General features: G+C 36.0%; 1 protein-coding gene across 5 annotated transcripts in view; it reads right to left on the reverse strand.

Annotated features, from left to right (window-relative positions):
* Mctp2 (multiple C2 and transmembrane domain containing 2) overlaps positions 1-18,676 on the reverse strand; it is a 236,585-nt gene that overhangs the window by 41,877 nt on the left and 176,032 nt on the right. For all 5 annotated transcript variants that reach the window (XM_031386980.1, XM_031386978.1, XM_031386979.1 and 2 more), the window contains 2 exons: positions 4,240-4,362; positions 1,496-1,537 (listed from right to left, as the gene is read on the reverse strand). In XM_031386980.1, the coding sequence (XP_031242840.1) occupies positions 1,496-1,537; positions 4,240-4,362 (165 nt within the window). The remainder of the gene's footprint in view (positions 1-1,495; positions 1,538-4,239; positions 4,363-18,676) is intronic.

Below are 18,676 nucleotides of genomic sequence, written 5' to 3' on the forward strand. Positions count from 1 at the left end.
ATCGCCAACAGTCACCAGCTCACCTAATCAATCTTGTATTCATAGAGAAGCATCCATTACACACATTACTAGAAGCACCAACCAATGTCAGAAGCCTTCTGTACAGACAAATGTAAAAGATTTCCTGGGCCTGCAGGGAGTGTGGAAGCTCCCACACACGTGTCCTTCTCCATCTCTTCTATTTGATTGTTCCCAAGTTGAATTATTTATCATAAGCCAATGAGGGGATGCAAGTATTCTCCTGAGTTTTGTGAGCAATTCTAGAAATTTACTAAGCCCCAGGGATAGGCTATGGGAACTCCCAACTTACAGCTGGTTGTGAGAAATCTTATAAGTGGCCTCTGATGGGTTTAAAATAAGCACTTGTAAGTTTCTGGCAAAACAACCCTCCATGTGCTGAGTGAGCTTGGTCTTCGCTTAAGATGTCATGGTTTGATCACTCAGAAGCCACTTGATTCAGTTAATAATTATTAAAAACCAAGTTTATATTAGCTATCACTTCTATTATGGAAAGAAACAATTTTTAAAAATATACTGTGGTTTATTCTATTGTGTCTTTAATAATGATCGCCTTCAGACAACAGATAAGATTCACTCTGTAACACACTCATTTGCTTCAAATGGGCAAAACCATCTGGTCTCCTCAATTAACTGCAAGGCTCTGGTGTCACAGAACCAATCTCTGAATTAATGTCTGTTCTGCAGGCATTCCTATTGCACACTTGCTCTGCAGGTCCTCCTTTCTGCCCTTTCTTCTCCCACAAGTCTCCCTGCCACCACCGTGGCCCCCACACACCCAGGTTTTAAGGGTCTATTAAGCTCAAAGCCTCTCATTCTGTACTTCATGTTTTTGATTTTTTTTTTTCATTTTGTTCCAGAAGGTTTGCCTGGAAATGTAATGACAACAGAAGCAGCAGATTTGAGAGATTGTCCCAGGAGAAGGAAAAGGACAGATGTACACAGACATATAGCAGAGAATGCTGCCAGCAACAGCTGGGGAAGTGACAGGCTCTGAAGTGGGTGACCGCCCTGTAGAGGGGATGTGGACCTAAGGAGCAGCCACTTCCCTTCATTTGCTCTTGACTTTTCTTCTCAGCAACAGAGAAAGGATCATCTTGGTTTGCGTTCTGACTCTTGGAAAAGTTCAGTGATTTGCTCCTGTTTTACCTTCACCCTCTTTCCTTCTCCTTTTTAACAGTCTTAGAAAAGACGAAATACCTCAGTATCCACCAGAACAACGAACATATATTATCATTATCACTAAAAATAATCATAGTGAAATATGAAGGGTAGTTGTTACTACTATGATATCCATCAGAGAAAAGTAGATATTATACCCATTTCATTTTAAATAATCAAGAGGTTGATTCTTTTTAAATCATAATATTTCTATAATATTATATAATACCAAAAAGTCTAAACAGATACAACCTGGAAAAATACATTGTGGCCAACATTTGTTCCTACTAAGGGTCTGACATAATACACCACTTACCTTCTCTTCCTCTTTCTCTTCCTCCTCTATGTCTGTGCTCTCCTGAAAGAAAATCCCATAACTTGTTAATTAAGTTTGACAATCAACTGGGATTGCCCAATGCAAATGAAACAGGTATTTTTAAATTTTCTTATAGAGCTGTAACTCATTATCCTTTTGTAAAAACTCACACTTTAAAAGTTCAGAGACACTGTGGCAAGGTTATAAACGATATGTATCATCTACTTGAAATCATTAGGTATAAATAAATCTATTGTGCAAGTATACTTTGACAGTATCTACCTTTAAAATGTATACCCAACTCATCTTTTCTGTAAACAGTTTTGTTCTTGTCTGGTTGATAAACCAATTGCTATGTTAAATCTGACAATACTTATTGTTATAAGGACCATTCTTTTCCCTTTGCAGCCATTACTGAAACAGTCTACAATAGTAAATGTATTTGTCTAAATATAATCTTCTTAAGAATGCTACATTTTCTCCCTTGGGGTTGCAGGAACAGAGAAGGGAAGGAAACCAAAGACTGACTTTAGAACAGGGACTGGACTGCAGCCATCTTGTGACTGGGTTCGGTTAGTGCAGTTTAGATGTCCTTTTTGCATAATAGGGATATTTTACATCATGTAATTGCAATGTCTAAAGGTGAACATCAGTCAAATATAAGGCCATATGCCTTTACTCCCTGTACTCTGGAGACAGAGGTAGAAGGGTCTCAGTGAATTTAAGACTGGACTCTGCACCGCCAGCACCAAGGCACTCAGGGATATAAAGTGAGAAACACACACACACACACACACACACACACAAATCAAAACACCACCACCACCACCAACAACAACAAAATCATCAGTTGCTACAATCAAACGGGTTCAGGAGTAGGGGAAGAACAATCAGTATAGAGAATTAGGGACTTTTTCAACTTGAAGACTTACTTTTCTGCTTAATCATGTAAAGATCAGACTTCCTATTTACTATAGCTCTACCAGTTTCAAGCAATTCTCTGCATTATAACTGTTTTAAAAAAGGGACTATAAAGTGACCAGAGTACTCTACTCTATTCCAACAAACCTCCGAGCAGTCATAAAGCACCTTCTCTCAGGCTGGTGCTTCCTCATCTCTGATAAGCCTCACTAGCTTCAGCTATCAGTCTGTAAGACACTTACTGACTGTATAAGGGCTTAGCTTAACCACTAATGGCACCATGCATGACTCATAAAAGCCAACAGATAGATAAGCATGCAGTGAAGAAAAGTTGGTGGCGTACAGGGGAGTGAGAGTTAAACACCATTACAGTAGGGAGAGTTTGATCTCTGTCATCATCTTGAGACATGATTTCTGTAGTTTGTCCCTGTGACTTTGGGCCATCACTCCATGGCTCTAAACTTTCACTGTACTACCCTTGATAAAATGAAAATGGAAGTTCTTGCCTCATTCGTAGTTATGGGTTTGAATATGTTTTTTAAATAAAATGTTCTTAACAATGTAAATTTGTATTCCTACCCATAACAAGAAATTTATGAACATCTGTAAACACATATGTATACATACAAATCCATAGGATAAAAAGGATCTCATGCACATGGTAGCATAATAAAACCTGGCTAAGCACTGCAACACTGTAAGTTGACAACATTTACTATTACAGATTCGTCCCTACTAGAGATGCTGCCCTAATTTATATGCATATAAGATCTAGTCTATACATATAAACTATAATCCATTTTTTCTTAGTCAGTTCTCCTACCTTATTGATACGTGTCCATGAGTACACCATTAGGTAATAGTTATAAAATCAAAGTCAAATACAAGAGAACTTTAGAACTTTGGAATTTCTTGAGGGTCTACCTCTGCCATGTGATCATTTTCTACTTTTTCTCCATCCTAAATGAATCCAGAAATGTCCTTCAAATTCTATTCTTTTTAACAATACTTTTAAATATGATAATATAAAAATATATATGACAATAGTTTGCATTTGAAATAAGGAAAAACTCATGTGTATATGATGGTTTTAGAAAGAAATTTATCAGACACAGAAATTTTAGAGCTTTGATTTTAAAACCTGTTTCTTAAATCAGAAATGGGAAAGTCGGATCCTAAAGCAAATTGTCAAATTCAAGTCCCTGTTCATTTAAAACAGAAAAATTTGTCCTGAGCCGGGATGGATAAAGGGTGTCAGGAGGGCTGGAGAAATAGACACCAAGGGATTTCCTTCAGAGGGGATGTGTACCTTTTCACATAAAGGAATTCAATGGCTAACAGGAAACATTATGGCATCTGGGAATAGAGGGTGGGGCTATTCTTAGCCACTTGCTGAGCATCCTGGAAGTTGGTAATCCCTAGAGAAGCCTCAAAGTGAAGAATAGCCTAACCCAGTTTTCCAGAGAGTTTTACAGTATGCCCAAGGAAATCGCCAAAGATTTTCCTCTAGTGTTTAGGGGGATTTCCAGGAACCCTATCAGAAATCAGATAGCTGCACAGATTTCTAGGGAGGAAATGACAGTCAATATCCAGAGGGTCCCTATTTTATTGAGAACATGAACTGAAATTTGGGAATATAAGACATCATAAAAAGAAAGATCCAGAATATGTGTAATAAAACACATGTTCTGCAAAATGATTTGTATCTCATTCTTCAGGATTCAAAGGGTAGACTGGAGCATGGTTTAGTCATGGTACTAATGCATTGATGCTGTCCTATTCCTCACCGGGACACTGGAGGAACTCTGTGGATCTTTGCTTACCTGGCTGTCCTGGGTGCTGCTGGCTTTCCCTTTCATGGGTCTGAGGAAGTTGTACAGAAAGAGTAGCAACAATGCCAGAGGGATCATGTAGAGTTCAAAATTCCAGACGATGACCAAAAACACCTACCAGGAAGACAAATACTCAATGACCATTAAATAAAACAGAGGATAGGGATTTTACATTGCTAATTCATTGACTTAAAAAGATTAAATTTATAGATAGCTCAAAAAGGGTGAAGGCACAAATGAGTAGAGTCACCATGAACAAGTGTGGCCGTTCCTAAAAAACTTGAAACGTGTATGACCAAACTATATCATTACTGGCATATACCCATATGTTTGCATTTCCAATTACAGAGACACAGGCTTAAGCACGTTCATAGCTGATCTATTCACAATAGCTGGGGCATGAAAATAACCTTGATATCCCTTAAGTGATGAAAAATAGTAAAAAACCTGCTTCCTATACAAAATGTAATTCTATTCAGCTCTATAGAAAGATAAAATGTACAGGTAAATGGCAACAGAAAAGGTACTAAGTGACCTAGCCAGACCCAGAAAGTCAAATGTTACATGTTCTCATTCATGTGGTTTGTGTTTTTAACTTGGAGTACTGTTGCCTGAGTACTTCACCCTGCCAAGCATCCCCCTTGGTAGCAGTGGGTGAGAAGGTGCTCAGACTCTTGGAGCAGGTGAGAATGAAGCAAACAAGCTCCTGTATTAATTCTCAGGGGGTACCCTTTATACCCTCCACCTGCAATCTATTGGTTTGATCCTAAGCAAGTGTCCTCCAAGTGGCATTTTCAGATTGGCAGCCATTGTCTGCATCACCAATCTCTAGGCTCTCAGGCAGGCTTCAGTTTGGCCCTCATGTGGAAGTTGCCTAGGTGGCTATACCACCCCATTCCCTGTTTACCAACTTTGTACGGAAGCAACACTGTCCTGGCATGGGGCCTTTCTGTTCCTCCTACAGAGTACCTACTGTAGAAAGCATGGAACTGCAAAAGGACCATGGGTTGAAGGGCTTTGGATATCTTAGGGGAGAGGGAATAGTAGAACTTAGGTGATAGAAGGAAGAAAGGGGCATAATGGAGAGGGAGGTTTAAGTGGGGAGAAGGAAGGATGGGGAGGGCAGAGAACCACTTTAGGGGAAAGGATAACTAACACTGAGGATGACTGAAGATGAAACTGACTGTATGAGAAGCAATAGATGATAAATAGATGATTGATAGATAAATAGATTATAGATAGAAGGAAAGACAGACAGACAGACAGACAGACAAATAGATGGTAGAGAAAAGTGGAGTTTCCTTACCCAGGAGGTAATAACTTGCTAAAAAATAAAGTCCAGTGTGGAGTATGAGGAATTTCTAAGCTTTTGGCCAGGGATGTCAGAGACACTCATAACAATACGAAGTCTTGTAACTGCTCTTGGTTGCTAACCAGAACTTCATGGTACAATCCTATTGCTGAAAACACCACTTTGTTCATAGGATATGGAAAAATAAAGTTGGTATTGACATGGAGGCATCCTCTCTGATGGCTGGATATCATAGTACTTGAAAGTGGTATGTAGGCCTCTTTGGAGGGAAAGAATCATTAACATTTGACCCAAGGTATTAAACGTATGGGCAAAAAAAAAAAAAAAAAAAAAAATGCCTGGGCTGACAGGATAGGCTTATACTATAGTGGTTCAAATATTATAGGAGTAACCAACTACATTCTGAATGGATTAAAAAATTCCCAATGCTGGAGGATATGCTTGTTTAGTAATATAAATCTAGGCAAGAACCCAGTGTTGGAGAGATCATAAGCTTCAGGGATAAGCCTATTACTATTATTCTGCTAAATGAACAAGTCTCAGACTTCCCCCTAAATTCAGACTTTGGCCATAGTGTAGCTCTCAGACCTCATTGGAGATGTTTCTTTGTTTAGGTGACACTGGCTAATGAAGAAACTAATAACTGGTCAAAAGGCAGAGAATAGCAGTCATTGGAGTACTCAGACACAGTAGAACATCTGTATTACATCCTCTTTCCCCAAAGCTCAGGGAACATTGCAGAAGAGGTGGAAAGACTGAGTAAAGGAGCCAGAGGTCAGAGAGAACTGGAGCAAATCAGTGCTTTCTGGACATGGAAAGATTGCCACACTGATGAACCAGTCCCTAGCTAAGGAGAATCAATGGCTTCTGGGGGAAGGAGACTCAGTTTTCTTTAATTGATATGGTGGCTCTGGTCCACGGTAGGTTGACTACACTTTGGTGCACGGACCCACACTTAGGAGTATACAAGAAGCACAAACAGAACTTGGTTATGGCCAATTCTTGTTATTAGTAAAGGCAATTGGAACTATGGAGAATGGCTGACAAAATTTCAAACTACAGGTATTTAACATACACGTAAGCTTCCAAAAAATCGTACACTGAGAAAATTGTGAAATTGTAGGGCTCTTAGAAAATAATCAGGTAACACAGATATTATATAAGATATACAGGCACATAGACTAATCTCTCTCCGCCGTGAGACATGCTGTGAAAAGGGAAGTGAGAACTCAAGGCCCTAAGCTAGGGCCCTATGTAAGACACACAAGCAAGGAACTACCTCCAAGGATACAAACCAAGAGAACCCAACACTGTTTTTGGAGGGCAACTGTTGCAGTACTTGAACCACACTTTCATACACATTCTACAAGATGAGCCACAAGGTTTGTAAGTATTAGCTTCCAGTGTGTGGAAAAAACTCAAGGTAGAATATTTCATCTTAAATATAAAAACTTGCTATGCAAAAGAGCTGAAGACTTTTTCTTTACTAAAATGTAAAGATATATAATGATTATATATTTTTCTATTCTTTTACTTTTGTTTGCTACGCATACTAAACAATTTCACCATATATATGCATATTATGCATATATAAAAATCTGGTTATAATTTACATGAAAAACTAATTTGAATAAAGTTATTTTTTCTATTTTTTAAAAAATTTCCTAATTGTTTTATTTATTTACATTCCAAATGTGCCCCTCTTCTCAGTCCACCCTCCTCCATCCCCAATCCCCATTGCCTCTGAGAGGGTACTCTCCCTCCTATCCCTGTTATCTATCCACCTATCCCCACCACACCCGCAGAATGTATTAATTTTTAAAATTAGCAAACTTGTTGATTCTTTGTTGTTGTTTTTAATAATATTTTATTTATTTTGGGGGAGGAGTTTCTAATGTATATTCACATGAACTATGTATAAGAAATCTCTTCAGTTTCTTTGTATTTGTAATTTGGGTTTTCTTGTTTAACTGCTCCTACAAGCCAATGTACAAAGAGATATTTGAGAGATATTCTTGCCTAATTCCAAACTTTAATAAAAATTGTTTTGGTTTTCTAATTTTCTATCATTAAACATGATGTTGGCTTTTAGTTTCCACTATGTAAATCATATTATATTAGGAATATATAGAAATACATTCAGTTTTAGTCTAAGAAAATACATTCAGTTATTCACTTTCTTACTAATGATATCCATCAAATATTTTAAAAGCAATTCTTTGTATCTATATTAGATTTAATGAAACATTTTAAACAATAAGATTTCCACTAATTCTAATGAGGGATTTCTTTTAATGAGTATTATTTATTAAATCCATTTAGTAATGGATGGTGACTGATCAACTGTTTGTTTGTTTTTCATTTGTTCTGCCATTTTCTGAAGGAAGATTTTATTCTCATTTTAATATATTAATAGGATATATTTACATAAACAAAAAATTGAAAAAATCTTTTATTTCTTGAGAAATCCCATTCACTGAGATCTAACAGTCTCTTAATATATATTGTTCTACTGAATTCACTAAGAACAAAAAAATAGCTTCACATTGATTCCAATGACATATATTGTTTGAGTTTTCTGTTATTTTCAAATTTTGGAATTAGTATCACTGTGACATCACATAAGCATTCAACACTTTAGGACATCTGTTATAGTTTATACGCCCAGATGTTTTAAGATGACAAAAGTACATAGACGCCCCCCCTCAAGTGTTGAGATTTCCTCTTATCATTCTTCTGTGACTATTTCTCTTTTTCAAAAATAAGGCATTTTAGGTAGCTCTTCCCTCTGCTATATTGCACGTATCCTCAAAGCAATTTTCTCTTAAAAATGGAAAGTTGTTTTCAAATGAGGACCCTTTGGGTACTCATTAGAAAATACATAGATATTATCCAAGTAATTTAAATTAAAAACCTGTGAGATAGGACAATATTTTATTCATCAAAAATTCTTACATTCCCTTTATGCCTAAAATGAGGACATTCATTTTACCTATTATAGTTCCCTATTCAAATGGATGTCTTCAATGAATGTTTTATATAAATTTATTTATGTAAACTTTGATTAAAGTTATGACTTTTTAAAAAGATAGTCATACAAGCCAGACAGTGGTGGTACATGCCTTTAATCCCAGCACTTGGGAGGCAGAGGGATGTGGATTTCTGGTCTACAGAGTGAGTTCCAGGAAAGCCAGGACTAAACAGAGAAACCCTGTCTCAAAAAACAAACAAACAAACAAACAAAAAATATAGTTATATATGTAACCTCAAGGTTTGTGCCTTCAACATTCCATGTTCTACTGCAGGAATCCTCTTTCACCCTGAAATGATAAGTCTATTTTTCTTTTCAATGGTAGTTGCATGTATATAACCTTCACTATTTTGATTTTTTTATAGTTAGAAACAAGTAGCCAATTTTAAAATTTCCCTATATTCACTTTTAGCAATGAAATTTATATACCAATAGACACCTTTCTTTTATTTCTACATTGTCACTTCTATCTCAAACATGCTGATGAAATTTCATCAGCCACTTCAGCAGGAAACAGTTGTAAGAAAATTATTCCTCAAAACAGAATTTAAAACATGTGACTACAGGTGTGTGTTCGCACATCTGTGTAAGGCATGATTTTATACAGATTAAAGAACGGTTCTTCCTTCCATATGCATTTATTTCATTTTCCATTCCAGAATTTTGTTTGGATATCTATCTATCTATCTATCTATCTATCTATCTATCTATCTATCTATCTATCTATCTATTGATCCAAGTTATATACACATTATATATTGGGTAATTTTAAATAATTGGATATATAAATTACATATAATGGATATATCAATTATATATATATAACAAATAAACCCTAGTAATGATATTTTTCTTTCAGAACTGAATATTCTTTGGGTCCTTTGACTGTTTTCTGATTTTTGACCCAAGAACAATAGTGGTGGCACTGGTAATAACACTTCAAAAATGATACAAAAAAATTCTAATGTAAAGCAACATTTTAAAATACACATGCCTCTTCAAAGCAAGGCAATTAACAATATCTCTTACAGAGTTTATAATGTTTTAGATAGAAAACATGAAAATTCAATTAAAAAGGAGGCAAGGCAAATCAACTGAGATAAGAAACAGTGTTTATATGTATCATGTTAGCAGGTGATAGATATTGATTCTAGACTGACTATCAAGGGTTAAGGGAAAAAACATGCTCACAAATACAAATTGATTTCTAGTATGTTATTTAAATGCAAAGTTAAAGAAAATGAAAGAAAGATAAAGGAGAAACCACACAAAAATGGGGAAAATGAAATACTCATTTAAGTCCAAAATACAATAATTGCACTATGAAATACTCATTTAAATCCAAAATATAATAATTGCACTAAGTGTTAATGTACTAATCATTATAAACATAAATGGCAGAGATAAAAAACAACTCTCTGGGAAAAATCAATAGCTTAAATAAAGGAAAAATTTATAGCAAAATAAAGATTAACTGAACAACTGAAAAATAAATTGGGTTAGTGATTAAATAAAGAAATCACTGAGAAAATCTGAAGTGCAAACGATGTCACTTGAATTTATTCTAAACATTGAAAGAAGAAATATTAGAGTACAAGGAAACCTACAGGTGCTACTCTATGAAATTGTTATTCTTAGGATACACAATCCTGACAAAATTCTTATCAAAAAAAAAAAAAATCACAATCAAATGGCAAACCTGATATAGACATAAAATCTCCTTCCCTTAGCATATAATATCAAGGGATATATGGGAAACCATATGAAACCATATCATTATTTTAATAGATAAAACAAAGTATTTGAAAAAAAATGTAATTCCCATTTTTCCTTACAAATTATTCACGAGAAGAATTTCCCCAATCTGGTAAGAGACACCAACAAAAACTTTTAGATACTATACTTACTTATTCTTGCAAGGGTGTGAACAAAAAATAAATAAATAAAAGGACACAGCTTGAATTTTATTCTAGCCCTTTAGCAGACTGATCATGGGAGCCTCTCCTGCTAGCCTACCTCAGTCCTAGTGGGCTTCACCTCATTCCAAGGTGGATCCAGCTTTTCCTCTTCTTTACATCCCTTTGTGTCAGGGGACAATACCTAGAAATTCTCTCTGTTTGGAACCCTCAATAGCCATACCAAGTAGATGATTTTTACTTTCCTTCCTGCCTTCCATTATATTCTCTACACTGTTTCTCCTCCCACCCAATCTCTTTTCCTGGGGATTCCACCTATTCGTAGTATGGACCCAGCTTGCCTGCTTTCTTTGGATCATCTCAACTCTTCTCGCCCTTCTCTAGTCCATTTTTGTCAGTGCCAGGTAACTAGAAACACTTTTTACCTTGGACTCCCAGTGGCCACACCTGGCAGGCATTTGGGTAGGTGATTCACTCTATCCTTTCTCTCCTCCATCATAATCTCTCCATTCTCACTCTCAGCCTGGGAACTATCTGCTTATAGGTACCCCTGCTTCCATCACTGGAGACTCCAACTCTTGGTTCAGACTCAGGGTCCTCTTAGACCTTTTATCTCCATCTTTCTATATTATGTTTTGCTTTATTTCAAACTACTTGCAGGATTCCCTTTTCCCACCACACCACTAGCTCATTGGAGACTTGGCATCTTGTTTTGGATAGGATTGCCTTAGCTTTTTTGTGAAGTGCCACTTGGCCTTTTCTCATTCCCCACCTCTATTCCTCTCTTCCACACACCAGCCTGCATCCTCTATCAGACAACCCATGGTCTCTATACTTTCCTAAGAACCAGAAAGGCCAACAGAAACCAAGGAAGAGAACACTCATGCAACAGAGACAAGACCAAATATCAACAACTAAAATCACCTTATCATTCCATTCCCAGAAGCCTAAGCATTGGTGTAAAACACACACACACACACACACACACACACACACACACACACACACCAACATTAACAGCCAAGACAATATTCTTCCACCAGGACACAGCAACCCTACTTGAGTAGGCACTGAGAAATGCAATATACCTGAAGCACAAGACAGACACTTCAAAATAGCAAGTATGAATATGTTCAAGGACCTTAAAGAGGTTATAAATAAATACATTAATGAAGTCTGTGAAAATGCAAACTGTGGGATGAAATAATTAAAACATTTTGGGACATGAAAGTAGAAACAGAACTATCAAAAAGAAACCAAAGCTTCTGGCTTTGGTTACATTGGAAACTGTAACCCAGAAGGGCATGGGCAGATTTTCTATAAACTCGAAGAGACTATAGATTCTAGTCCAGAGAACTAAGACCAATTTTAAGGAGTATCTATCTACCAACCCAGCTCTACAGAAGGTCCTACAAGAAAAACTTCAACCTGAAGAGGTTAACCACACCCAAGGAAGCAAAAAGGGTTAATAAAGACCAGTAAATCAAAACAGAGAAAAATTCACATCATAACAACAAAACAAAAGGAATCAATTAACATGGCTTGTGGATAACTCTCAATATTAATGTTCTCAATTCCTCAAATTAAAAGAAAATGCAGACCAGCAGATTAGATTTGAAAACAGGATCTATTCTTCTGTTGCATTCAATAAGCATTAACTTAACATCAAGGATAGACATAATACCACAGTAAAAGGAAGAAAAAAATATTCCAAGCAAATGGACTCAAGAACCAATCAGGTGTGGCCATTTTCATATGGGGTAAAATAGGCTTCAACCCAAATGAATTAGAAGAGATGAGGAGGGTCACTAAATACACATTAAATAAACATCTACCAGAAGGATATTGAAATTCTAGACATTTATGCACTAATCATAAGGACACCCACTTTTATAAATGAAACACTACTACAACAAAAATCACATATTAACCCTCACACAGCGATAGTGAGTGACTTCAATACCAACAGACAGGTCATTCAGACTAAAACCGTCAGAGAAATAATAGAGTTAAATAACATCATAAATCAAATGGACCTCACAAATATTTAGAGAACATTCCATCTAAACACAAAAGAATGGGCCTTCTTCTCAGCTTCTCACTCAACTTTCTCCAAACCTGACACAAAGCAAGTCTCAACAGATATAGGAAAATTGAAAGCCAGACCCTGTCTGTCCACCATGAATTAAAGTTTGATATTCAACAACAGAAAGCTTACAAACTCATAACAAGTGAGTAACTCACTATTAAATAAAAAATGTCAAGACAGAAATAACAACAGAAAGTATAAACATATTTGAATTAAATGAAAATTAAAACAAAACATACCTAAGCCTATATGACCCAATGAGGTGGTTCTAAAAGGCAAGTTGATAGCACTAAGTGCCTACATGAAATGATTAGAGAGATATCATGTTAGTAATTTAGGAACACACTTAAAAGCCAGAACATAAAGAAATAAAACACATTATTGGACAACAAGAAGTAATCAAACTCAAGGCTAAAATCAATGAAATAAAAAACAACAAAGAATCAATGAAACAAAGAGTTGGTTCCTTGAAAAAAATCAATAAGATTGATAAATCCTTAGCCAAATTAACTAAAAGACAGAGAGAAAATGTCTAAATTAATAAAATTACAGGCAAAAGGGGAGCATCACAAGAAACACCAAGGAAATTCTGAGAATCATGAGGCCGTACTTTAACAATATATACGTGTGTGTGTGTGTGTGTGTGTGTGTGTGTGTGTGTGTGTGTGTGTGTGTATTTCCACCAACCTGGAAAACCAAAATGAAATGATAAATATATACCACTTACCAAAGTTAAATCAAGGTCAGATAAGCAACTTAAACTGACCCATGACCTCTAGTGAAATAGAAGCAGTAATTAAAAGTCTATTAACCAGCCCCACCACCATCAAAAAAAAAAAATAGTGAAGGCCAGATGAGTTTAGCTCAGAAGTCAGCTAGACCTTCAAAGAAGAATTACTGCCAATATTTCTTAAAACTATTCTGCAAAAAAGTAAATGAAAGGAATGTTTCCTATTTTTTTAACAAGGCCACAATTACTTAAATACCTTAATCACACAAAGATCCAACAAAGAAAGTCACAAATCAGTCTCCCCTATGAACAGAGATGTAAAAATTCACAACAAAAACTTGCGAACAGAATCTAAGAACACATCAAAATGATGATTCACCATGGCCATGTAGGCTTTATCCCAAAAATACAGGAATAAGTCTACATTTGTACATCAAGAAATACAACCCACCACATGTAACAACATATATAATACAAACACAATTAATGTTCCTTGGAGTTTGGTTTACGACAGCAGGGAAACAAACCTACTATGCACATCTCACTGGTATCTTTCATTGTACAAACTGAAGATGTGATGAGCTCTGAACCATCCCTAAGAAATCCCCCCAATTTTTTTTTAACCAGAAATAATTTCTGCTTTAAATTTAATTTGCAGGATCCAGAGACATGGCTCAGTAGCTAAAGATGTTGCCGCCAAGCTTGATAACCTTAATTCAATGCAATGGGAGCCACGTGAAGAAAGGAGAAAGGCAACTTTTATGAGCTCTGATCTGCAAATATAGGCTATGTCATGTCCATTTCCACACACAGATGCACACACACACACACACACACTTACACAATATAATACACAATAAACAAATGTTGATAAATGCATCCATCCACTTATATAAATTTGACATATATATATATGTAAAATAAACTATAATGAGACAAAATTACCCATAAAGAGACTTTGTGTTTTACTGGGGAAAATCATAAAGATTGAAATACGTTAAGGGCTCAGTGCCTCTAAGTTATCTATAAAGAACTAGCTAGAATGGTCATGAGGTACGATCAAATCTCCAATACTAGCCTCTGCTGGATGCTGTATCCTTAGGGATGTCATGAGGACATTGTCTTGTGTCAGGAAGTGTCCAACAATCAAATCTGCCTGTGTCTATATGGTTCAACAGAAAATAATTTGCAACAAATTCAGTAATCATCTATTCAACCACCAAAGCTACCAACCAACTTAATAGTTTCTACAAACTCCAGAAGATTACTTCTAAGTATCTACCTTGAGACACTAAGTCTAACGACATGACTATTTCTCTAAATCATTTTATAGCTCCTCCCCTGACATTGTCTTCAGATTATCTCTTTCTGATAACTGACAATAGATTATAAAGTAGAGAATATCCAAAAACCAGGAAAAAGAATTTCAATGATGACTAGCTTTATTAGCAGTTGACTAAAACATTTGTAAAACAGATGTAGCATTGGTGAAAATAAAGAAAAAAAATAAGTATTGTTTTTCTGGGATAAAATGTCTGTACTATGTCTCCATCCCCCAGAGTCATTCTTAAGATAACAATTTTAGAGCTTGAGAGATGGCTTAGCAGTTAAAAGCACTGGATGCTCTTGCAGAAGACCTAGGTTCATTTCCCAGTACCTACATCATGGTTCACACCCATCTGTAACTCTAGTTCAAGGAAACCTAACACCCTCTTCTAGACTCTGAGGTCACCAGGCATACATATAACATACATACACTTAATGTAGACAAAACACCCATAAACATAAAACAAAACTTATAATAGTTATACAATTTTAAAAGTTTTGTATTGGGTAAAAAACATGTCGTATATCCCCAACAAAGTATAAAAGAAAACTCTAGCAGGTTATAATGTTCTATCCCTGGTGAAAATGTTCTCCTGCTCCTTGGCATACTAATGAGTTGTAGACTGTATAGCTTAATAGAGCAGGGTGAGCTAGCTTACACTTGAATGTATTTTATCAGCCAATTCCCAGTACACATTCCAGGCTCCTCCCCAGACTGTATGTCTGTGAGCTGCAAGATCTGAAATGCAGCCAGCTAGGACTTTGTTCATCAACACGCTCTTCTCTGAATTTTAAAAGCAAGCACCTCAGATTCTGATGAATTTCTTTACTTCTACAGTGCCTTTCTCTCACCAAATCTTGAGTGCTGCACACTAACCCAGTCTGCTTGTATAAGTCTATCTCCTGCATAAATTTATAGTTCATTATCCTTTCTGCTTTGAATAACTAAGTAACTTCAATGGATAACATTGACTTGGACATAAATGAATAAAAGGAAAAAAATATTGATACAAACACAAAAGGCATCCTTGGGCCAGGAGGGTGGATCAGCAGGCACCTGTTATGAAGCCTGATGATACAAGTGTCACCTTTGGAACACACACAAAGATTGAATGAGAGAAACAACTTCATAAAATTGTCCTCTCACTTTTCACTTGCATGCTGTGGCATGCACACTCTCCTCTATCATATACACACAAAGTAACAATAAAATAAAAATTCTTGAACCAGATATAACCATCTGTTATGATGCTTACTTGGAGATTTTATCATGTGATTTATAATATATTATGTATAACATATATAAATACAGAACATATATCATTAATGTAGTGTATACAGTATAAGCAGCAAGATATTATGTATGATGTATATTATAATATATAGATTATAGATAAGAAGTAGAAGAAGGAGATAAAAAGGAAGAGGAGAAAGAGGAAAAGAAGAGGAGAAGGAGGAAGAAGAGGAAGAAGAAAAGAAAGAAGAAGAAGAGACATCACTACCAAGAATTAAACAAACAAGAACAGAAGAAAGGGCCACCATCCAGCAGCAGGGCAGGCTTTGGAGTCAGGGAAGATCTTATAGAGAGATCCATTAAATGACAGCAAAGGTTCTTAAGGAAGTGTGGGTGCTCACAAATTCCAAAGCTGAGAAAAGTCTACCACCTAGTATAGCCAAGGGTTTCTGAGGAGAATGTGAATGATCAGAAAGAAAAGACATAGAAACAACTCTTAACGGTTTTGTCAATGGGCATTAGGACCGTGACTTTTATTCTAAGAAAGTAACCAGACTTATACAAATAGATATAAACATGAGACTAATATAGCTTGCCTTCTACTCAAGAAAGATTAATGTGATGGCATAATGAGAGCTATCCCAGATACCATAGGGTATCAAATAAAAGATCCAAATGATAGGAATGAATATGTTACCTCTTTCCTAATTCTTGGTCAATAGGATCATGCAGCACTACTATTACTACCACCAAACATGATGAGCTATTGTCATTGATTTTGGTTAGCTGTAGGACTTGATAGTAAGACCATATTGTTGAAGGTGCCATATAATTGATTCATAGAATATTGAGAAAGTAAGCTTAATTTTTATTGACTAACTTTCACATTGTGAGAAAGAACTATGCATTCTACTGAGTGAGAAAAGTGACCTTCTGTCTTACCCATCTTTGAGCCATGTGAGCCACAGTAATGATCAGTTTGGCAAGATATGCCCACTAGTGCAATCGTGACACAAATGTTATGGAAATAACCAATGGCTTTTTAAAATTGTATTTCAGGACAAGTCCAAAGATGAAACTCATGTCAGGCCCTATTAAAGATGTCAGGGTGTCTAATTGGGTCTAGGAGAGAACCTATTTATATTATTTTGCTAAATGGACATCATAGTATTTAATGGACTTATGATTTATATTTACATGCATGGATTAGGGCATCTTTCAACTGTGATCAAAAAAGCTTCTTTCTGAAGTAAATAGCTATTAATACAGAGATCCACTACTGGTAAACATGCAAAGAATGACAGACTATGGACTCCTTGGGGCAAAATGAGACATCAATTTCAATACCTTTTTAACCAAGGAAAATATGCAACAGAATAACAGAGTATATACATTAACCCACAGAGCTTGGATGCTGATGATCTATAACGTAGAACATGATGAGCATTAGCTAATCAAACCATACATACATACATATATATATATATATATATATATATATATATATATAATGTTCTATAAATCCCATATCCTAAAGCAGTCGGTATAAACCTAAAAAAATAAACACATGGAAATCTATGTAAACAAGACATGAGTCTACCTCCCAGAGTTCCTGACTCTACAGGATTGATGAAAGGTATTGAGAAATTGCATTTTTATAAAAGCTCCTGAATGCTTCTTTTCAGTCTCTACACTGGGACCATATGTTTCAATTCTTCCACATGACTACTTGATAACATATATACCAATACTTAAGAAACAAATTAATAATAATAGCCAAATACAAAATAGAACAAAATCTACAATCTATACTCAATCTAAGGGTCTAAGTAGAATAGAATGGCTAAATAAAAGAACTTGCAGTGGGGGCTGGTGAGATGGCTCAGCGGTAAGAGCACTGACTGCTCTTCTGAAGGTCCGGAGTTCAAATCCCAGCAACCACATGGTGGCTCAAAACCACTCATAATGAGGTCTGATGCCCTCTTCTGGTGGATCTGAAGACAGCTACAGGGTACTTATGTATAATAATAAATAAATCTTTAAAAAGAAGAACTTGTAGAATTACAGAACAGTATGAACATCAAGAATAATGCTGGCTGAATTGTTTTTCAAGTCACAAAAGGCAGCAAAATCTCAAATGATTTTCTCTATAGGCTTTCCAAAATTAGGCAATAGTGAAGACAGTAAATAGGCATAGTGGCATTAGTGGCAAAATCACCATCAACCATAAGAATCAATACCATTTCAATACACTTCTAAGAATGGAGGAGAAATAATGATCCCATCACATTAATTACATAAAGCTTAACCCTGACATTATTTCTCAAACTGGCCTGGCACGTGGAAGTCTTCCTTTTCTTGGAGCACATATATTAACCCATAAAGCCCTAGCCATTTTACATCTACTTCAAAAAATATATATATATAAAACTCACTGGCAAGGTTCTGGAACAAAATGACTATAGGTATCAACTATAAAATGGGTACGTATATGGAAATTCCAGGTTAAGGACAGGGATCATCCAGAACTTAGAGGTCCATTGCTAGCATTATGTAATTATTCATGTACATTCAAGTCTCTCATTGCTAGCCCTCTAAGCATTTAAAAGATGGAGAGAAGAAACAGATGTGCAAGACTTGAATGGATCACAGGGCTTTTGTTTCCATAGCTACTCATTCTTATATCCCTGCTTCTCCCCTCTTCCTTCTCTTCTCTTCTCTTCTCTTCTCTTCTCTTCTCTTCTCTTCTCTCCCTCTCTCCCTCTCCCTCTCCCTCTCCCTCTCCCTCTC

The sequence above is a fragment of the Mastomys coucha genome, unplaced genomic scaffold, assembly GCF_008632895.1.
Source record: "Mastomys coucha isolate ucsf_1 unplaced genomic scaffold, UCSF_Mcou_1 pScaffold21, whole genome shotgun sequence".
In the NCBI taxonomy this organism is placed as follows: Eukaryota; Metazoa; Chordata; class Mammalia; order Rodentia; family Muridae; genus Mastomys; species Mastomys coucha.